At 37.8% G+C, this 24,339-nt stretch overlaps 1 protein-coding gene across 1 annotated transcript in view; it reads left to right on the top strand.

The window, feature by feature from the left end:
* Positions 1 to 24,339, top strand: part of LOC137497031 (J domain-containing protein-like) — a 63,270-nt gene that overhangs the window by 25,969 nt on the left and 12,962 nt on the right. The window contains exon 3 of the mRNA XM_068225511.1: positions 15,277 to 15,393. Coding sequence (XP_068081612.1) covers positions 15,277 to 15,393 — 117 coding nt within the window. The remainder of the gene's footprint in view (positions 1 to 15,276; positions 15,394 to 24,339) is intronic.

The raw sequence follows: 24,339 nt of genomic DNA, 5'->3' as shown, positions 1-24,339 counted from the left end.
GCCTTATAAGTTAACAATGCTCAATTATAATAATTATCATAATATTAATGAAATAAATAACATAATTGCACACAGGTGAAAATAGTGATGTAGGTGTTTAAAATATTATCCAACTTAGCCTAAATTTTAGGTTATACAAGCCAAGTCATAAACCGAAGGGTAAAAATACCGCGCGAGTTGGCCGTGCGGTTAGGAGCGCGCAGCTGTGAGCTCGCATGCGGGAGATAGTGGATTTTGAACCCCACTGCCGGCAGCCCTGAAGATGGTTTTCCGTGGTTTCCCATTTTCACATCAGACAAATGCTGAGGCTGTACCTAAGGCCACGGCCGCTTTGTTCCCATTCCTAGGCCTTTCCTGTCCCATCGTCACCATAAGACCTATATGTGACGGTGTGACGTAAAGCAAACAACAACAAAATAAAAAGTAAAAGTCACAGCACCCAAAGACATTCCTGTATTGAGCGACTAAAATGTCACCAGGACACTTTTCTTTCCTGATATGCTCAGCTTGTTAAAAGCCAAATGTAATTAATGTTATTGGCTTCACGCCCCACTAACTACTTCTACGATTTTCGGAGACGCCGATGTGCAGGAATTTAGTCCTGCAGGAGTTATTTTACGTGCCAGTAAATCTACCGACACGAGGCTGACGTATTTGAACACCTTCAACTACCACCGGACTGAACCAGGATCGAACCTGCCAAGTTGGGGTCAGAAGGCCAGCACCTCAACAGTCTGAACCACTCAGCCCGACTTGTGAAAACTAGATGAAGTCATATTTATCTTTATCATGTTTAACTTTTTCCCTCCACAAAGATATTTAATTCTCTTTCATGGGCCCTGGAAGACGGTAGGCCAGTTGTCCCAACCATAAATATATATATTTTTTTGGGAATGATAGATTATAGCCCTATAGTACTAAGATCTTTCTTTCTTTCCATCTTTCTTTCTTTCTTAATCAGTTTATCCTTCAGGGTTGGTTTTCTCTCGGACTCAGCGAGGGATTTCACCTCTACCACTTCAAGGGCAGTGTCCTGGAACGTGAGACTTTGAGTATGGTGATGAAACTGGTGAGGAGGGCCATTACCTCGCCCAGGCGGCCTCACCTGTTATGCTCAACAGGGGCCTTGTTGGAGGATGGGAGGATCGGAAGGGATAGACAAGGAAGAGGGAAGGAAACGGCCGTGGCCTTAGGGGCCTGGAGGAGAAGTAGGAAAATACGAAAAACCACTTCGAGGATGGCTGAGGTGGGATTCGAAACCCTTCTACTTAGTTGACCTCCCGAGGCTGAATAGACCCCGTTCCAGCCCTCGTACTATTTGTTTTCAACTTTCATGGCTGAGCCGGGAATCGAAACCGGGCCTCCGGGAGTGGCACACATTAACCACTACACCACAGAAGCGGACTAATACTATAATACAACCTATATGTTTATGTTAGTGCTGAAATCCGATTTCTTACTTTACTAATGCTGAAAGCCCGAAAATGTAATGTTATTCTTTAATAGGGGAATCAGTCTAGAAGGAAATGTTGAAAGTGATGTGATACATATCCAGATTCGTTGTTATCCTAATACTATGGGTTACAGTACATTGCACGTATATAAAAGACGCCACTTACAAACTTGCTTGTTATCCGCGAATTTCTGCGGCCACAAAAGTCACTATTTTTCAAGATAGATTGTCTGATTGTGCTGTTTTGAACCTTTCTTCTGTCATTTTGAAGTTATTCGCGATCATGAATAATAAACAATCGGCTTTTAGCAACGACTGATGCACAATGGCTGGTAGAGCTCCATGCGGTACTGGATCGTGACGTCACAGCGCGCCGCTTACGTCAGAGGCCGTTTCACTCGCCTTGCGGAAAGGCACTATTAAATATTTTTTTAATGGTAGAAAACAAGACAACATACTACAATGTAATACGTTTACGTACTATTTCATTGGTGTACTTTTCAAATAAAATATTTTTGAAAATGATGCATGTTCCCAATTATACTTAATGTGATGGAGAAAGAAACATGCGTGGTGGAATGGGGAATGTGACAAAGCAATTCAAGAAAGGCACAAGGCATGGTTAAATGATCAACAGAGGAAAACAGAAAAATCTTGAGTACTAATTAATGCCAGAAGACGAACAGCTAAAGAAATGAAGACAATTAAAAGGAATTATCAAAAGGAAATGCTTAACACTATAGAGGAAACATTCAATCAGCATAAAACAAGAGACTATTACAAAACATTCAAGCGATATCAATCTAAGTTTACCCCTCCCACACTTATGTTAAGAAATAAAAATGGCACACAATAATCAAGATAATGCTAACATTCTTGCAGAATACTTTAAAGAGTTACCTAATTGTGAGGATTCTGTGGAACATTTAGAATTTGACCCTAATCCAAAAATTAAATCCATTACAAAAGATTATACCACCAGTTTACAATGAAGTGAAAACAGCAATTAATGCACTTAAAAACTACAAAGCAGCAGGAGAGAATCAAATAGTAGCAGAAATATGGAAGAATGCTAATGATCAGACTATTCAAAACCTACATAAATACATCATTGAAATTTGGAACAAGGAGAAGCTTCCCGAGGAATGGAATAGCACGATAATCCACCCCCTGTATAAGAAAATTGATCGCTCCGATCCAAATAATTATCAGGGATATCCTTGCTTGATATTACATACAAGATTTTATCCAAGATTATATACTCAAGAATCCAAGAACAACTCGACCAAGAACTTGGAGTATATCAGGGAGGATTTCGACCAGGTAGAAGCTGTCCAGATCAAATCATTTGTTTAAAATGGATAATGAAGCACCAAAGAGTTTGAAGTAAGGGTCTAGTCATCACGTTTTTAGATTTTTAAAAAGCATACGACAGTATTCATCATAAATCATTATTAAAAAGACTTAAAGAATTTGATTTACACCAAAAACTTGTTAACCTCATTAGTAGGACTTTTAAAAATACGAAGGCAAAAGTTAAATTTAGAGGTGAATTATCAGAATCATTCACTATAAGAACTGGACTTCGACAAGGAGACGGACTTTCACCATTGTTATTTAATTGTGCATTGGAGAAGATTATGTGTGAATGGAACAAGAAATGCCAACCAATTATCAAGATCGGTAGAAATATTAAAGTCAACTGCCTTGCTTTTGCGGACGATTTAGCATTACTTGACAATAGAAGAGGCTAAATTTCTAATTGAACAACTAGAAATTATAGCAAAAAAAGTGGGATTACAAATTTCATTTGAAAAAACAGAAATGATGCCAACTTTTAAAGTTGATTTACCAGTTATTCAACTGAAGAGTAATAAAGAGATTAAAATTGTTCAGAAATTCAAATATCTTGGGGAAATAATAACATGGAACACAAATGAAAAAGAAGCAATAGAACACGGAACAACTAAATTTAAACAAGCACAAAGACTTATCTGGCCAACCTATAAAAAAAAATCTCTTTCGATAAACGCAAAGCTGAAACACTATAATTCCATAGTTAAACCAGAGGCAACGTATGCTAGTGAAACTTTATTCAAATTAAATGTAAAATCTACAACAGACAAATGACAGAAAACTGATAGAAGTATTCTTAAAACAATTATTAATAAAAAACACCAAGTTGATGGACAATGGAGATTGTGGCCTAACAGCATTGTCTATCGTGAATGTGAATCAATAGTATCTACAATGCGTAAAAGAAGAATTTCCTTTTTCTGTCACATATCAAGATTACCAGACGCCAGGATATTGGAACAACTATTAGATTATTTCTTGAAAAATAAAATCAATAATAATTGGTTCAAAGAAGTTCAGGATGATTTGGAAGAATTGGGTATAACTCGGCAACAAATCAAAGACAGAAAAGAGAAGAGGATTTTGAAGAACAAAAGCATAAGTCTCAAACTCAAAACAGTTGAACGGAAACAATATACTATATCGGACACACAAAGGGCTTCCAGGTCGGAGAGGATGAGAAAGTTCTGGGAGAAGAAATTAACTCAAATGTATTGATTTAAGTGCTCCAATGTGGGCGTAAAATATGTAAATAATAACAATGTGATGGTTCATGGTATGGGTTACTGTAGTCGCGTTCTAGTTTGTGAACCTTGGGCAACGGCTGAGTGGCCTAGTAAGTGGTCCTGAGAGTCGGGATACCAGTTGCTATGGAATGGGAGTGGGCATCTCAGACATATTCTGAGTCATGGCCCTCCTTGTGCTCAGGCGGCTAGACTATACAATCCACCGGTGGTCCATAACCCGTTAGAGGAGAGATTCTCACTTGGACTATGTGTAAGTAGGGTAGCATCCTGCTTCATGAATTTACCGAGCTCAGAACATTTTAAGCAAGCCTCAGACATGTGGGAGTAATGGAGTCCCACTCTCATTTGATAGGCAAGGGACTCCTTGGAAACAACTTGCGGAAACGAAATGAAATTCAATGGGGAGCTATCAATATTAATGGGGCTTATGGAAGAAAGAAAGTAGAACTGGCCGAGTCAGCAAAGAGGATGCATCTGGATGTGCTAGGAGTAAGTGATATACGGGTAAGGGAAGATAACGAGGAAGAGATAGGAGATTATAAATTGTACCTGACGGTGGGCAGAGTATGGGGTAGGGCTGTTTATCAGGAATACCATTGCACGCAACATAGTTTCTGTAAGGCACGTAAATGAACGAATGATGTGGGTAGATTTGGCAGTTGGAGGAATTTGGACGAGAAATGTCTCGGTGTATTCACTACGTGAGGGTGCAGACGAGGATGAGGTTGACAAGTTTTATGAAGCATTGAGTGACATTGTGGTCAGGGTCAACAGCAAGGATAGAATAGTGCTAATGGGCGATTTCAATGCGAGAGTTGGGAATAGAACTGAAGGATACGAAAGGGTGATTGGTAAATGTGGGGAAGATATGGAAGCTAATGGGAATAGGAAGCGTTTTCTGTATTTCTGTGCTAGTATGGGTTTATCTGTTACAAATACATTCTTCAAGCATAAGGCTATTCACCGCTACACATGGGAGGCTAGGGGTACCAGATCGATAATAGACTATATCATAACCGACTTCGAATTCAGGAAATCTGTTAGGAATGTAAGAGTTTTTCGCGGAGTTTTCTATGATACGGACCACTATCTGATCTGTAATGAACTAAGTATCTCTAGGCCTAGGGTAGAGAAAGTGAAACCTGTCAGCAAACGAATAAGGGTAGAAAATCTCCAGGATTAGGAAATTAGACATAAGTACATGGATCTGATTAGTGAGAAGTTTCGAACAGTAGACAATAAGCAGGTTCAGGATATAGAAAGAGAATGGGTGGCTTACAGGGATGCTGTAGTAGAAACAGCAAGGGAATGCCTAGGAACAACTGTGTGTAAAGATGGGAAAAGGCGAACATCTTGGTGGAATGATGAAGTAGAGAGCAGCTTGTTAACTTTAAAAAAAAAAAAAAAAAAAAAAAAAAAAAAAAAAAAAAAAAAAAAAAAAAGGCCTATCAGAAATGGCTCCAAACAAGGGCCAAGGCAGATAGAAATTTGTACGTAGATGAAAGAAACAGAGCGAAACAAATAGTTGTTGAATCCAAAAGTAAGTTGTGGGAAGATTTTGGTAATAACCTGGAAAGGCTAGGTCAAGCAGCAGGGAAACCTTTCTGGACAGTAATAAAGAATCTTAGGAAGGGAGGGAAAAAAGAAATGAACAGTGTTTTGAGTAATTCAGGTGAATTTATAACAGATCCCAGGGAATCACTGGAGAGGTGGAGGGAATATTTTGAACATCTTCTCAACATAAAAGGAAATCTTCCTGGTGGAGTTGTGAACAGCCAAGCTCATGGGGAGGAGGAAAATTATATTGGTGAAATTATGCTTGAGGAAGTGGAAAGGATGGTAAATAAACTCTATTGTCATAAAGCAGCAGGAATAGATGAAATTAGACCTGAAATGGTGAAGTATAGTGGGAATGCAGGGACGAAATGGCTTCGTAGAGTAGTAAGATTAACATGGAGTGTTGGTAAGGTAACTTCAGATTGGACAAAAGCAGTAATTGCACCTATCTATAAGCAAGGGAACAGGAAGGATAGCAACAACTATAGAGGTATCTCATTGATTAGTATACCAGGCAAAGTATTCACTGGCATCTTGGAAGGGAGGGTGCGATCAGTAGTTGAGAGGAAGTTGGATGGAAACCAGTGTGGTTTCCGACCACAGAGGGGCTGTCAGGATCAGATTTTCAGTATGTGACGGGTAACTGAAAAATGCTACGAGAGGAATAGGCAGTTGTGTTTGTTTCGTAGATCTGGAGAAAGCATATGATGGGGTACCCAGGGAAAAGGTGTTTGCCATACTGGGGGACTATGGAATTAAAGGTAGATTATTAAAATCAATCAAAGGCATTTATGTTGACACTGGGGCTTCAGTGAGAACTGATGGTAGAATGAGTTCTTGGTTCAGGGTACTTACATGGATTAGACAAGGCTGTAAATCTTTCACCTTTGTTGTTCATAGTTTACATGGATCATCTGCTGAAAGGTATAAAATGGCAGGGAGGGATTCAGTTAGATGGAAATGTAGTAAACAGCCTGGCCTATGCTGACGACTTGGTCTTAATGGCAGATTGTGCTGAAAGCCTGTAGTCTAATATCTTGGAACTTGAAAATAGTGCAGTGAGTATTGTATGAAAATTAGCCTTTTGAAAACTAAATTGATGTCAGTAGGTAAGAAATTCAACAGAATTGAATGTCAGATTGGTGATACAAAGCTAGAACAGGTAGATAATTTCATGTGTTTAGGTTGTGTGTTCTCCCAGGATGGTAATATAGTAAGTGAGATTGAATCAAGGTGTCGTGAAACTAATGCAGTGAGGTCGCAGTTGCGATCAACAGTATTCTGTAAGAAGGAAGTCAGACCAACTTTGCTTTCTGGGAGCAAAAGCTGGGTGGACTCAGGATATCTTATTCATAAGTTAGAAGTAAGACATGAAAGTAGCAAGAATGATTGCTGGTACAAACAGGTGGGAACAGTGGCAGGAGGGTACTCGGAATGAGGAGATAAAGGCTAAGTTAGGAATGAACTCTATGGATGAAGCTGTATGCATAAACTGGCTATGGAGGTGGGGTCATGTGAGGCGAATGGAGGAGGGTGGGTTACCTAGGAGAATAATGGACTCTGTTATGAAGGGTAAGAGAAGTAGAGGGAGACCAAGACGACGATGGATAGACTCATTTTCTAATAATAATAATAATAATTTCTAATGATTTAAAGATAAGAGGTACCGTATAGAACTAAATGAAGCCACAGCACTAGTTGCAAATAGAGGATTGTGGCAACGTTTAGTAAATTCACAGAGGCTTCCAGACTGAACGCTGAAAGGCACAACAGTCTTTAATGATAATGTATGTATGTATGTATGTATGTATGTATGTATGTATGTATGTATGTATGTATACTTAATGTGGATGATGCATTGACAACTTGCAAGCCTCTCTATTGCCTGTGCATGGTTTTCGAAACTTTCAGTTTCAAAAATAAATTCTTCCTTGTTAAGATCTTTTGTATATACTAGGTATCTGCCAATTTTGGCCTTTGAGTCCTCCATTTCTATATTTTGAATTTGGATACCACACAAAAACTAAACTTAGCACTAATATTCTCCAGTGCCTTAAAGCCAGTACTCAGCTCCATTATCTCTTGTCAGTTACTTTTAACAGGGCCGGGCTGAGTGACTCAGACGGTTAAGGCGCTGGCCTTCTAACCCCAACTTGGCAGGTTCGATCCTTGCTCAGTCCGGTGGTATTTGAAGGTGCTCAAATACGACACTCTCGTGTCGGTAGATTTACTGGCACGTAAAAGAACTCCTGCGGGAGTAAATTCCAGCACCTCGGGGTCTCCGAAGACCTTAAAAAAGTAGTTAGTGGGACGTAAAGCAAATAACATTATTATTATACTTTTAACAGGGACAACCTGAACAAAACTTCTTGTGAATGTTTGTATACTTCACCTCACAGAGGTCATTGGCCTTTTTTTCTTTTTTCTAATCCTCTTTTTTTCTGAGAATGTCATTGATATTATTTACTGCTAGTACTTTGGCCTTGGAAATAGCTTTGGAGGTACAGGAGTCTCCAGAAGCTTTAATAAAGCTCAAAAGACCTTGAATATTTGCTCTGGGATTTTAATGTTATGGGTATATGTTCTTGTAAGATTTCCTATCTTGAAGTTTGAAGTCACAAATAATAGATGTAAACAATAGACAATTCCAAAAAATGTCTGCACTTCGGCAGATGTGAGCAAGACATGGTACAAAACATGCTGGTTCATTCTTCTGAAGTATTCTTGACTGGACCCATTTGTACTTTCCAGCTGTTTGCCTCATTGTCATAAGACTGCCCTCTGCAGTATTTCAAGTTCAACCCATTTTTTTTTTTTTTTTCCAGTATCTCTTGACTGAGACCTCCTCTTTTGTCCCCAACTATAAAAATGTCATCAAAACTTTCCACAATTTCTGAATCATCTGCTCATTGTGGCTGATGTCTGGGGTGAAGTCAAACATCAATGAATAGTATTTAGCATCTAAAATATCTAATTATATCCTGTCTTATTTTGTTGGTAATTGTCAAGGAACTCATCTTGTATATTTTTTGAAAAATAGGTAATCTGCCCGTTCATGTGGAGTTCCATATGCTGACGAAGGGAGTCACTATAGTGTGATATAAGATCAATGGTATTTAGAAATTTGGCACATTCTGGATTAAGAAAATCACCAACTTCTTTTGTTCCTCTAAACAGATTCCCTTGCTTTACTAGAAAAGATCATCATCAATAATACAGTGGAACACTGCTCTCCAATGAGATTCCTTTTTTTTTTCTGGTCTTGTAGCTCTTTGTCAATGCCTCTGTTTCCGAGAGAAGACTCTAGGGCCTTCCACAAGCAAAAGCAAAGCTTATGGTTTGGTGAATTTTCATGGCCAGGTAATTTTTCACTAAGCTTTGTCCAATTAACCATCCCTTCCTCTTTAACTATGAATGACTTTGACTCAAAATCTGAACCTAAGTGGGAAAATAGTCTGCTGGGTATACAGTATAAAGCATTTTTGCTCTCACTATATCCTGCCTATGATCTTTGAACTGTTGTCCTATTTTTTAACACTTTCAAATGAAAATCTACAGCTTGTTTCCAGTCATTCGACCGGATCAGGAATGGAATGAATGAAGCACCTATCTAGCGGCAAGGATAGGCATTGTGCCGGCTGCCGAAGCCTGTCGCACTCCTCTGCGGCAATGATAAATGACTGACAGATGAAATGTTAATGGAGAGTGTTACTGGAATGAAAGATGATAGGGAAAACCGGAGTACCCGGAGAAAAACCTGTCCTGCCTCCGCCTTGTCCAGCACAAATCTCACATGGAGTGACCAGGATTTGAACCACGGTATCCAGCAGTGAAAGGCCGGTACGCTGCCGCCTGAACCTACGGAGGCTACAACTCCTTTCAAAACCAATCTTTATTTAAATTGCAGCCTTTTCTATAGTTTTTACTGATATCAGGATCATGGTTTTTATTTTCTGCTCTCATTTTTATGACATAACATTTTTCAATGTTAGAAAACCTCCTTGGCCATGTATCAGGATCATTAAAATCGAATTCAAACACAAGTTTCACCCTTTTGATGAAGACCAGCTGATAGTTCCAGGAATTTGTGTTTCATTTTTCACTGCATCATCTATATCCTTCTTACTTGTGTCATCTTGATGGTTAACTTCAATTTCCTCTGAAACCAAAAAATATAAAATCCATACTCAACTTACGAGATTTACTGTCTTGGAGTAATACCTTCCCTCTTGTGGTAGTATTACAGTAACTGTAAGGGGTTAAACCCTGTTAAGGATGCATAAAAATGGGTACGGAAAGAAAGCTATCCGTACGTAGTCAGTTATTGTCTCATAATTTATGTATGGTATAGATATTATATTAGGCCTACTCGTTAAAAAGAAAAAAAATATCAAATGATAAAATCAGAATAAAAGCAATTCTAATGTTTTTTCAAAACACCAAATGCAAATACATTAATACTGTTTTGAGATATCCATTAGAAATAGTATTTATATTATAATCGTACCTGTTATTTTATTTTCATTACTGGCAGCAGCTTTGTGAAGAATCCAGTTTTCGTGTTTTGGACAACACCTAACTTAGTTTCTTTCTCTTTCCTTACGCTATTTTTCTGTACTTCACTCCACTACTTTGTCTTCAACCATCCATTATTATAAAACTTATTGAACAAATTTAAATACACAAATATTGACAGTACAATGGAGATCAATAAAACAGGTTACATATAATCGATGATGATAATCTAAGTGCATTAGCAATTAGCAAACAATGGAATATCACATGGCGGGAGGGGATAGGCTGCACATGCATCATGTCTGAGACAGATTCCCTGTCAACTTACAGGAACTTTGATTTTATTGAATGGTATCGCTTTTTGATTGCATTTGTTTTACATGTATATAGTTCTGTGACATTCTTAAAATTCAAATTTAGCAGTAATAAATATTTTATACTTAACCTAAAAAATAGAATTTTGCCCAAAATTTGCTGCCCCCTAAATTCTGCTGCCTGGGGCAAGTAGGCCTTACCCCCATTGCTCTCTCTCTCTCTCTCTCTCTCTCTCTCTCTCCCCCCCCCCCCCCCCCCCCCCCCAGATCCGGCCTTGGAGTTGACTACATATGTCAATGTTGATGTTAAGTTTCGAAAAATCCACACTTGTGCACGTCAATATACAGTGTAAAAAGTTGCAAAATTGATCAAAACTAAGTCGCTTTTGGGTTGTAGATGCTTTGAACAAGAAAGGAATTTCTGAAACTTTATTCTTAATATTTATAATTTTTATATTTTGTAAACACTGAAATTTCAGACAGTGATATTTTGTAAGCTGGGAAAGGAGATGGAAAATGTTTTAGAATTCCTTTTGCTATGGGAATTAGCTTAATTTCAACAGACTCTGTGACATCCTTGATTTGTTCTTTGCAATGATGCTTATGGTTTTGTATTGAGAGAAGTAGTTTACAAAATAAACAGATAGAGGTGTCTTATTCAAACAAATCCTACCTCGCTTAGTGGAGGAATCCACAGATACAGATGATGATGATTATGATGTGGTTACTTGTAATAATTTTGCGCAGGGACCAGTGACCTAGGTATTAGGTCCCTGTAAAACAATGACCATCTTCATCAATAATTTTGTCTTTAGCCATTTTTGTAATCAAATCAATGTACTTGAATAGATATCAAAGCACCATAATCATAACTAAGGCTCAGGTGTTTTAAGACCTAAAAACTATGGAAACATAGAAGCAAATATGACCTTTAAAATGACAAAATATGACTAACTATAACCCAACAATTGACTATATACAGCCATTGTTAATTTAAAACTCACAGCTGTAAACTTTGTTATCCCAAATTCTTTACTAATTATTTATTATTATTGTTATTTTCTGAATACCTATATACATTTAAATACAGTCCATGTTCATTGGCTCACCTATCAAACAGAATATTATCTCAGGCTGCATACGGTAGGCCTACCTCTAAAGTAAGTTTTGTAAGAAAAAGATCAGTGGCGGCTGGTGGTATCTGAAACTGGGTGTTGAACCAAAATTTTCAGTGTCACATTTTTATAGCTATCAGGAATAACAAGACACTCTTATTATCATTAAGCAATGAACTACATTTCTACTAAAACTGAAGTATATCTGGCAATTACAACCCTGGAAATAAGAGGCTAATTAGAGACTGTATCTGCAGTTACTCTGAAAAATAATGTTATTGGCTTTTTGTCCCATTAGTGACTTTTTACAATTTTTGGAGATGCCGAGGTGCCAGAATTTAGTCCCACATGAGTGGTTTTACATGCTAGTAAATCTACTGACATGAGGCTGACGTATTTGAGCACCATCATATACCACCGGACTGAGCCATGATCAAATCTGCCACGTTGGAGTCAGAAAGCCAGTGCCTCAACCATCTGAGCCACTCAGCTTGGCACAGTTACTTCTGCCATCCTGTTTTTCATTGAAGCAAGATGTTGGTAATATTGTGGGTGGTCTTGTATGACTTGTCAAAGAAATTACCCAGCAAGTTGGCTGCACAGTTAGTGTCGCGTAGCTGTGAGCTTGCATTCGGTGGATAGTGGGTGCGAACACCACTGTCAGAAGCCCTAAGGATAATTTTCCATGGTTCCCCATTTTCACACCAGGCAAATGCTGTGGCTGTGCCTTAATTAAAGCCATGGTGACTTCCTTCCAAGTCCTAGCCCTATCCTATCCCATCATTGCTGTAAGACCTTTCTGCGTTGGTGCAACGTAAAGCAAAATTTGTAAATAAAGAAAATGAAGATGAAATTACCTTTGCAAGAGGAGAGAAAGTAGGAATGAAGCAATCTCTGCAGAGTGGCGCAATCTAACAGGGACATTTGGAACTGTTTCTCGATAGGGGACTTCTTAGTCTTGTGCAACTCCCTGAACCTATACTGGCGAGCATGCTACCTGATGCTATACAGGCTTAGGCTCGTACCTGCTGAGGTTCATTGCGCCGTGCTGTCCACTAGGGAGTTGCTGTAGGAAAGCAAACCCTGAGTGTGATTCTAAGCCAGCAGCATTCATTGGTCCATTACGAAGCACTAATACAGTGAACGACCAAAAATGGTTGATTTTAACACGTTTTCAAATATGTTAGGTTTATTAAACTAAAACACTAGAAGAAAAGACGGCAAATGAAGTGCAAATTTATTGGGAGTTGTGCAGCATTGCAACAATACCATGCACTGCCCCTGAAAACTATGTATAATTTTGAAAATACATTTACATAACTTAGTGTTGGAAGTTTGATATTAAAGAAAAGTAGGATTGAAGAAAACTAGAAATCAGTCTTACATGTAAAATTTAAAATTGAATAATAATATGGAATATTATGGAATACAGTAGTCAAGAATTTTGAATTTTAAATTGAAGAAACATTAAATCCCTTCTCAGAAATATTTTTCATTGATCATTGTGTCATGAATAATGAAATTACTTGTTTGGTCTGGGTTGTATAAAAAAAAAAAACATGTTAAATGATGCCTGTTTATGTGAAAGTAAACAACTCACCAACCAGGGTTTTCTCTTTTCTACTTACTGTTATAAAAGCACAGCTAGAGCTGCTGCCATACCATCCAGATATGAATGAAATATGATGCTACCGAGCTCGATAGCTGCAGTCGCTTAAGTGCGGCCAGTATCCAGTATTCGGGAGATAGTAGGTTCGAACCTCACTGTTGGCAGCCTTGAAAATGGTTTTCCGTGGTTTCCCATTTTCACACCAGGCAAATGCTGGGGCTGTACCTTAATTAAGGCCATGGCCGCTTCCTTCCCACTCCTAGTCCTTCCCTGTCCCATTGTCGCCATAAGACCTATCTGTGTCGGTGCGACGTAAAGCAACTAGCAAAAAAAAAAAATATGTTGCTATGACAAAAACTCAGAATATGATCTAGTGTCAAAATAAGATTGAAATATGCATTTATATGACAAATATAAGCCATTTATCTGTGACAAAAATCACCAAATCACATTAAATAGAAATGGGAATGCAAGTAAAGGCAGGAAACAACATATGGCTTTGCATAAATATGTGAGCCCTAATTATTGCCATCACTTCCAAATATAATATAAGGGATATTTGGGGCCAGACTTTTAGTAAAGTCAGCAGAATGATGGATAGTGACATTAATGATAGCTTCTGGTTTTATTCAGTCACAAGTTTATTAGTTTGAAATTTCCAAACAAAATCACTTTAATTAAGATGGAAAATATATAGAAATAAAGGAAATGTGATGAGAATCGTATGGAATGCTGTTGTTATCCAAATTTTGTGTAGAGAATGATATTTTAGGGTGAAAAGGAAATGAATGAACATGCATTTAGGAGATAGGGTTTGAATATCATGATCGGCAGCCTTGAAGATGTTTTTCCGTGGTTTCCCATTTTCACACTTGGCAAATGCTGTGGGACTGTGATTTCTGATTCAAAATAAATAGGCATGGTGTGAAACCAGATTTGCTTTATGGTTTCGAAGACTGGACACTGAACCATCTGCAGGCCTTTGTCATTGGATGTATCGCAGAATGTAGAAGATTCCATGGGTTGACTACGTTACCAACTGGGAGTTACTTTTTTGTGCTAGGAACGAAGGAATATGATAGAATGACTTGTACTTTCAGTTGGTAACCTTTTATTTCATTCATATTGGTTCTTGGGTGGTTTTTATCTCTCCTCTTTAAGAGTTAAATGTTGGTGAATTCTCTAGCAAATAGAAGCCTCAGCTACTGTTTTGTAATGCTAAAGGAGTATTTAGGTTAATGATGCCTGTCTTACACCTCCAGGGCCAACTTGTCATCTTACACGTGGCAAGAAAGTCTAGTTAGTTTTGGATGTTAGCACCTACCGAGGTATTTTGTTAACGAACAGGAAGTTTAGTCGTGGCAGCTATGGCTTAAATAGAATACACATTTAACTTTACATTACCAAATACTGTAATTATGTTACTAAGGCCAAATGGTGGAGACAGTTGGTTAATTATTCAGAAATTTGTAAATTATAATGGGAAAAAGTAAATTGACATGCACCAAGTAAGTTGAGTTGGTCTGCATGGTTTGGATCACATAGCTGTGAACTTGCATTCAGGAGGTAGTGGGTTCAAACCCCACTGTCAGCAGCCGTGAAGATTTTCCATATTCAGGTAATTTTTAAAGCAAGTACATGTTCATTAATATGCTCTTAAGCCAGGCTTATGTAGTTTTTAATACTGTTATCACATAATTGGTTAGGCTACCGCTTGTGATGAAATTGTTTAATAACCGAAGCATTGGAAGGGAAGATACAAGGGAAACTGAAGAGAGGAACGAAGAGGTGTCAGTTAGTGGACAGTGTAAAGGTAAATACAAGCTATTGGAAGACAAAGAGAATGACTGAAGACAGAATAGCGTGGAGAATTCATGAAAAGACCTGATGATGATGATGATGACCTCAAAGTGATTTCTAGGTTCTGTGCAGAATGCCAGAATCTTCAGTTTCCATTTGTCAGGTCATTTGCAGATGTTCTGTTGGTCACTGTGATCTTCAGTTGAACTTCAGCTAACATCAGCTCCTCCAATCCATTAATAACATTCATTCTGTGTGGTAGTGTTTTCTTGTCAGTTCGAGTAATCATTACTGTTTACTTACATTGCAGGAAGCCAAAGAGGTGTTGTGTGATCCTGAAAAGAGGAGTAATTATGATAAATGGCGTAAGAGTGGCCTAGCAGTTAGCTACAAGCAGTGGGTTGGGATGAAGGAACATGTACATTCGGTAAGTATTAGAAAAGAACTCTGTACCCTTATCGGTAGTAATACTGACCTATAAGTAGAGAAAACCTTAAAACATCAGAAAATGTAAGTAGACGGATATTAGTATTCTTGTCACTATTACTGTTATTGTTAAGAAACAGAACAAACAACACTAATTCAGAGCTATTATACAACACGCATATTTTTAACCTCACACATCTGAACTCTGGTGTTTACAAATTAAAATACTCCTATTTTAATGCTAATTACATTGGTCAGACAGGTAGAAGTTTTTAGCTCTATATAAAGACAACATAAACACCAAAAGAACACAACAGGTTCTCAGCTATGAGTGATCATATGACTAATTACAACCACTCATTGTCATCCATGGACTAAGATTTGAACGTTATAGCAAACAAAGGTGCCTTACTCAACATACATGAAAATATCTATATACATCTTGACCAAAGAAATAATCGTAACTATAATCTTCACAAAATTTCAGAAAAAGTAAACTTTCTTTCTTGATGAAATAATAGAAATAAATTCAGAACAAATCAAGAAAAAAATAAAAAAGAAAAAGAAGCAAACTTATCTCCACATAGGCCATGGAGGCACCTGGAGGGGTGAAAGCTAAAGTCTTCCACTATCTGTAACCTTGGCACATGGTTGGGTAGAGTGGTTAGCTCTACGCCCGGCCGCCTTCACCCCAGGAATTAATCTAGTACTTACTTTTGGTTTAGACTGAGTGAACCTCAGAACCATATGCACCTCCAGAAGTAGAAATCTTGTTTCTTAAAGTTTTAGACTTCATTGTGAGGAGTCAAACTCACGTCCTTCTGGGTGAACGCCTTTACCACCTCAGCCACATACTTAGCCAGGATCGAACCTGCTAAGTTGGGGTCAGAAGGCCAGTGCTTCGACCATCTGAGCCACTCAGCCTGGCTGCTTTTTTTTTTTTCTTATATTACATATTTTTTCTTTAGTATACTAATTTTGTTTCCTCTACTTCTCTACCAAGTCCTAGAAGAAATGTAATATTCATTTTTCCACTACTAAACAAACATATTTGATGTTCCACTTTGAAGATTTTCATGATATAGAAGCTCTCTGTTAGTTGCCACGGTCTAACCACAATAATGTGTAAGAGATAAGAGATGTTCACCCGGCCTATTTATTATCTTTCAACTAGTATTTGTTTCGTTTCATGCAATACGAGTCTACTCCACATTTACACTGTCACTGTTGGTCACGATAATTAAGAAGAAACACATAAGTAGAGCCCGGATTTCCATCCACATGCATGTTCATAAATAAGCTACTTACACTTCTGAAACTTTGCAAATATTTGTTTTATGACTAATCGGTTCCAAATAACCGTACTTTTTCCGTGCATATTTGCATGTTTTGGCCTTTCTGGGAGAAAATTCATGCATAATGCATATTTTGAAAATTTCAGATTTAATAGGAATAATTGGACATTTATATTGGATTATATAACTTGTCTTCTGACATTGACGCATATATTATGTTAACTTGCATGTTAGTGCCTTTTTTGAACATTGGGTTGTAGAATTTGGGACCATACGTCCACGTTATTTGTCTATCATTGAGAAAGAAAATATATTCCTGGCTTACTACTTGACAACCGAAGTTAGATGCATAGAGGTCCTATAATCTAGTTAGCCAAGCACTTTCTTATCTGTTGCTTGAGTAAACATTGACATAAGCGGGAAGATCCCCGTGTCGAACGCTCTAATTCTTAGAAATAAGGTGTCGCAGTAAAACTGAACCCTAAATTTTGCACTACTAAATGATGGCTATTTCTTTTTTCGTCTATGTTAGACGAAGGGATCAAATCTCGAATCACATTTCTGTGATGCCGTGTTACTGAGAGCAGCTTACAAACCTTGGTTTTGTCCTGAATCCTGTTTTTATTTCGTGGAGTTTCCTACCTCGAACTCCCACTGGTCACACGTCTGAGGCCAAAATAATTGCGAAAAGAAGGGAGTTGGAAAGCCGCATGCTAACATGCTTCACATTGTAATTTAGTTTTGGACTGTGCTGTGAAGTGTTGGTGTTATGCCACCTGTTAAAAGTCTATGAATAGACCTCGTGTCTAAATGGATTGAGGGAGAGGAAATTCCAAGTTATTTTCTTAAAAGAGAACTTCAGATATACTTCGTCCTAAATGTCTTCATTTGAGTATGACACTATGTCTTGTGACATAGGAAGATCATTTTCTGTGTTCAGGAAAGTTTTGTCAGATAAACGAATGAAATGAAATGGCGTATGGCTTTTAGTGCCGAGAGTGTCTGAGGACATGTTCGGCTTGCCAGGTGCAGGTCTTTTTATTTGACGCCCTTAGGCGACCTGCGCGTTGGGATTAGGATGAAATGGTGATGAAGACGACACCTACACCCAGCCCCCATGCTAGCGAAATTAACCAATGATGGTTAAAATTCCTGACCCTGCCAGAAATCAAACCTGGGACCCCTGTGACCAAAGGCCAGTACGCCAACCATTTAGCCATTTAGCCGGACAGATGAACAAATGAACTTAAATGAAGAAAATGCGGATAAATTAGTTGTACGGTGTTTATAAAGGAAATGAAAATATAACAATGTGGAACTGAATTTTGATAGTGGATATTTTCTAGTTTTTTGTGCATGTTCTGTCATTTGTTAGTGCATGAATGCATGCATATTTTGAGACTTGATAGTGCATGGAAATCCAGGCTTTACATATAAGACAAAGACATTTTGTGTTGTTTTTAAAATTTTAAATGTTTTTTCTTTCATATTTTATTTTTATCATCTTATGTAAAACATATTTTAAATATTTTTGAGGTTTCTGTAACAACTCAGTAGCTGAGGATGACCCAACAAGGATCAAAACATGTACTACTGTATTTACTACAGTATTTCTAACATGACTCTATTTACCATTTATATTTAAGTGGATAGTCCAGTTTGTATTGAAAAGGTGGATTAATATAAACACATTAATTTAAAGAATTATCGTTATATTGTCAAGTCAGTTTGGAACCGAATATGAAATTTGTCTCTTGGTAATAAGAGGAAAACACAGGGTGTATCAAAATTCAATACCACACTTTATAGGGATGATAGAAGAGACAAAAGCAGATATCCTTTATTAAATTTATAATTTAAAATTTATAATGTCCAATAACGGACCATTTATATTGATATTATAAATTTACTCTTTCTGGACAAATATTTTAGATTCCCTATGGGAATCAACATCTATATCATCTGATGGCCAGGCAGGCATCAATTTTTGTTAATGAAACAAAGTCTCTCATAGTGCATTGGCACTCCCGGTGGCCCCAAGTAGCCTACGCAGTGGCCTCTGCGGTATGCACTAGCCATGCGTCTTGGTGGGTGTCCTATTTACCAACTGATGAGCCCAACTTAGCATACTGGGGCGAAACGCTGGCAACCGGGAATGAATTAGCTGGAAAATTTAATGTCCAATAACGGACCGTTTATATTGGTATTATAAATTTACTCATTCTGGACAAATATTTCAGATTCCCTATGGGAATCAACATCTATATCACATAAATAATCATAGGTGTGAAATCAATAGCTAAAGTACATTTTGAAGTAGTTGAGGATAAAAATATTACTTGTCAATTTAATTGCATACCTGCCAACTTTTCTAATTTAGGCGGGAGACTCCCGATTTTCAGCAGTTTTTCCTGCCTCCTGGTTATTCTATTATTTCTCCCGATTTTAGCTTATTTCTTGGTGATCTTCAAACATTTGTTTTCAAATCCTGCCATTTCAGCATTGTATGCCAGTGGCCGGAAGTCCTTCGTTCATTGGCCGCTTTCAAATGAAATAGCAACATTAATTAAAGTGAGAAATGTACGCCAGTGTGTGATGTTAATTGAAACCTGTATATCGCAACGCGTGTATCGATTGTAAATCTTTCGATCTCACATGCTATGTTCGTGTTTGTTCACATCAGTGTAGTTGATTCTAGAGACTAGTGGCTAGATTTGGAGTCTGTTTTAGTAATTTAGTGACAGAATTTCAAAGATAGTGACTAGTGACTTTTCTAGAGATTTTAGGAGCCATTTGGAGACAATTCTGGTGAATTTTGACTTATTACTTATAAAATCTTCTCTGGGACTGCAAATACCACAAAAAGCAAAAACAATCATGTACCATACTTACTTTGTACCAATCCTCACGTAGAGTTTAGAGACATGTACCCTACTAAACATAGACTTCAGTAGAATCCAAGCAACTGAAATAAGATTCATTAGAACCATGAACCAAACTACCAGAAAGGTCAAGATCAGAAATGAAGTGAATAGGAAAGTAGCTGGTATCGAGGTTCCTATTACCAGTGTCATAAAGAAACACAGACTTCAGTGGTATGGGCACATAATGGGAATGAACAGGGAAAGACCTGCCCGAAAATATTTTGACCTTAATCTCATAGGAAAAATCACAGGGAAGACCAAGAAAACACTGGATAGAGACTGTGAGATCAGATGTGGAGGACACAAATGGGAGCATGTACTGGAACAGAAGATGTTTGAAGACAGGAGGAGATGGCGAGTGCTTGTACACCACACCTGGGAAACTGGAGTTGGGAAATGATGATGATGACATAAAAAAATAGCGGGTGCATGAGGCAATACTGTATTTAATCTATGCATTTGCTAAGTAATGGCATCTAATTGCATGAGTTCATACTGTTTTCAAAAGGATTATCAGAGACCAATCATCTTGCTCACATACTTCCTGTGAGGGAATAGAGATGTGTAATTTTTAGCCTTGTAGCCTCGTATAGCAACATTCGGGTTTTGAGACAAGTGTTATAATATACAGTATACCATAGTACTCCTGTATTGTGCAAGACATGTAGAATAAGCAGTTTTGACCAATTGTATCTCCTGATTCTTCCTGATTTTCATATCAAAATATCCTGATTTTTGGTTTTGTAAAGTTAGCAGGAATGTAATTGTATACTTTTACAAGAACTGTTCAAAAGTGCGTCCTCGTACATCAATACATACTCTGCAATAAACCTCCGAAAGGGGCCGATGACCTTCGATGTTAGGCCCCTTAAAACAAGCATCATCACCAAGCAAACCTCCAAAACTAGTACTATTCGAGTATATAAACTCTGTATTGATTAGGTGGAAGAATAAATTAAAATTTGTAAAAGAGTAAGTCGTATCAATCAGTACAGGCCTAGAAATGAAATTAATTGCATACACGTGCCATTGTCTGTCATACATGTTCAAAGACTCCAGGCAGGGGAGTTTGCAGCTCCAAGCACATGAGTGACAAGCTCTTCACTGATTCAGTTGAAGTTTCATACACTCTCTCACTCTGCTCTAGACAGGTGAAAACTCACAGCACAGTCATTGCATTCTGACATGATGACATGTTCATCTGAATATTTAATACAGTTGAACCTGACATCTGTATATCAAGGGGTAGAGAAAAAACTACTTGTAACTCAGAATTACTTAGAAATCAGACTTATGCAATACATCACATATTTACTGAAAAACCAGTAGAATAGACCGACATGTGTATATCCTTGCAAATAGTAAACACATTAAGACAGAAAATATTATTTTGAACTTGGTCCAGCCTTAAAGAAATAAGATAGTTTGGCTTGTTTCACTTTTCTAGCATTAAGAGTATAAACCTCCTTTAGCAAACTTAGTAAAGAATTCAAAGCATTTTCACTACAACTTTTTGCACTGATGTAACGCTTACACACTTCGATTGCACTTAACACTTCACACAGTTCAGGGGTCAAGATTCAAGTCATTATCTCCACCTCCAATGTCACTATCGCTTGTTGCTGGTCCATCACCTCTCTTCATCCGGTAGTTCTCCACATACAGCCAGATTATCATCGAAATGCACAAAAGTATCGAATTCTCCACACTCTGGTAGCGTTAGCTCATTGCCAGACAAAACTTCGTCCCCATAATCATAATTAGAGACAGCCTCTTCTAGTAAGGCACCAGCTTTGGGGAAACAGTTGCTGATTGTGGAGGAAGACACCTGCTTTCAGGCAGCCGTAATAAAATCCATGGCTTGTAGCAAATTAATGGAGAGAGGTTCATTTCCTGCATCACTCAGTGTTATTAAATGTTGAACCAGCATTTTGCTATAATGCACTTTGAAATTTGCAATGATGCCCAAATCAAGCGGTTGTAGAACACTGGTACAGTTAGGAGGGAAAAATTCCACTCGCACTTTCTCCAGAACGATTTGAGGTGGATGTGCTGCACATCGATCCATAAGAAGGAGGATCTTCTGTTTCTTTTTCATTTTTTTCAACCACTGTTCCATTGGATTCGTATTCCGTAGGTTTTGTTTTAGCACTCTTAAAACACCTCGGATTCTTCGATTTTCCTATCACAAGTGGAGGAAGTTTGTCAGATCCATCTTCATTCGTGGCGAGAAGTACTGTTACACAAATTTTACTTTTCTTCCCTCCATGGCATGAGTCACCTTTTTCAGCTAATGTTTTATTAGGAATGAGATTGTAGAATAGGCCGGTCTCATCACAGTTGTAGATGTTTGGAGGCTGAAAATCGCTTACAATACCTGACAGAACCTCTTCTTTCCAGTGTTGCACTGTGACGTCGTCCGCAGATTTTGGAGTCACCGGAAATTGTTCTCCCTGTGATTCCATGACAATCTTTAAATCCTTGCAACCATCCTGACGAAGCCTTGAAATCAGCAGTAATAATCATCATTTCAGATAAATCTATCGCCTTTGCCTACAGCATGTCTCCACTAATTGGTAGAGCTGCAGCCCGCTTTTGGTGGAACCATGTGAAAAGTGCTTTCTCCAAATCTACGTACCATCCTTCTTGCTGATGGCTGTGTTTTGGTCATTTTGAACCCAGTTTTAAGAACTCGTCCAAAATAGCGTTTCTTTTACTGACGATTGTACATAGCGTAGTATAAGCAATTCCTAAGTCTGAAGTGATTTCAGTTTTTGTTTTGTGTGGATTAGCATCCACTTCTCGTATAACTTTTCCTTTTTCTGTTCTCCATGGCTAATCAAAAGCAACTGAATGACAAAACGACTGTTCAACAGTAAACACCAGATACCGGCATCTTGGACGTTTTACTTCTCCGTTGTTCCCACGAAAGAAATTCTCATATTCAAACAAATTTACTGTATTTTCTTTTGTTTCCGCACCCAAACCGCCCACTTTGCTTATAATGTATCTTAATCTTTGGCAGCGTGTCAAAAACGACGAAGGTAGAGGAAGAGCGAAGGGGACTCGCATTTGTTAAGCCTCTAGTAAGTAAGCGTCAACAATGTCACTCGGCGAAACTGTGTTCTGTGTCAGCACCGAAACCCGATCGCTCTACTTCTGCCCACGCCGACAAAGAGGAAACTTCGTAAATACAGTAGTTTCTTTTTAAAAAGCACATTCTTATTACAATTACGCAAAACTCAGTTATATTTCACTGACATTTAATATGTATAACAGCGAATTCCGTATAAGTAACGTTTAATTAACACTTTTTTAAATTATATTTTGCCGGGACCTAAAGGAAATTGCGTACAAATACGAATTACGTAGAACAGAGTTACGTATAAAGCAGGTTCAACTGTACTAGCATTACCCATCTCGGCTTTGCCCGTGTTAATTTTAAAAAGCTAAGAATTGTATTTAGTAATGACTTGCTCATCAATGCCAAGAATTATTTATAGTGTAATGTTGTGTAAGTAAAAGTCAATTTGGTATTCAAACACTGCGCAAATTTAATAAATCTATATATATATATAAAATAAGAGTTTTGTCTGTACATTGCTCAGAATTTGAAAATAATGGTATTTCTGTATCGGTCATGTCCACAGTAACAAGAAAATGCATTGTTTACTTTTCCGTAATTTCTGTCTGTCTGTCTGCCTGTCTGTCTGTCTGTCTGTCTGTCTGTCTGTCTGTCTGTCTGTCTGTCTGTCTGTCTGTACATGCATCACGAGAAAACGGCTCAAGAGAATTTTATAAAAATTGGAATGTAAAGTCGGGTGATGAACCGCTACAATCTAGGCTATAAATTATTTTAATCACGCTGAGTGAAATGGTAGTTTAGGGGAAGGCCTGAAATTTAATTCTCAAATATTTGTCATTAGTGATCGTGTCTTAATGAAAATCGCTAGACAAAGATGGGAAATAAGTCGCTACAATATAGGCTATACACGCTGAGAAAAATGGTAGTTTAGGCGAAGGCCTAAAATTTAATTGTCAAATATTTATTTCATTAGTGGTCGTATCTTCACGAAAATTGGTATGCAAAGCCGGGGAATAGGTCGCTATAATCTAGGCTATCCATAATGTTATTCACACTGAGTGAAATGGTAGTTTAGGGGAAGGCCTGAAATGTAATCTATATATATAAAATACGTGTTTTGTTTGTACATTGCTCAGAATTTGAAAAGAATAGTATTTCTGTATTGGTCATGTCCACAGTAACAAGAAAATGCATTTTTTTACTTTTCCGTAATTTCTGTCTGTCTGTCTGTCTGTATGTATGTATGTATGTATGTATGTATGTATGTATGTATGTACACGCATCACGAGAAAACGGCTCAAGAGAATTTTATGAAAATCGGAATGTAAAGTCGGGTGATGAACCGCTACGATCTAGGCTATAAATTATTTTAATCACGCTGAGTGAAATGGTAGTTTAGGGGAAGGCCTGAAATTTAATTCTCAAATATTTGTTATTAGTGGTCGTGTCTTAATGACAATGGCTAGACAAAGATGGAAAATAAGTCGCTACAATATAGGCTATACACGCTGAGAAAAATGGTAGTTTAGGGAAGGCCAAAAATTTAATTGTCAAATATTTATTTTATTAGTGGTCGTATCTTCACGAAAATTGGTATGCAAAGTCGGGGAATAGGTCGCTATAATCTAGGCTATCAATAATGT

The sequence above is a fragment of the Anabrus simplex genome, chromosome 1 (assembly GCF_040414725.1).
Source record: "Anabrus simplex isolate iqAnaSimp1 chromosome 1, ASM4041472v1, whole genome shotgun sequence".
NCBI lineage: Eukaryota > Metazoa > Arthropoda > Insecta > Orthoptera > Tettigoniidae > Anabrus > Anabrus simplex.
The sequence above is the reverse complement of the archived record's forward strand: the minus strand, read 5'-3'. Positions and strand labels throughout refer to the sequence as shown.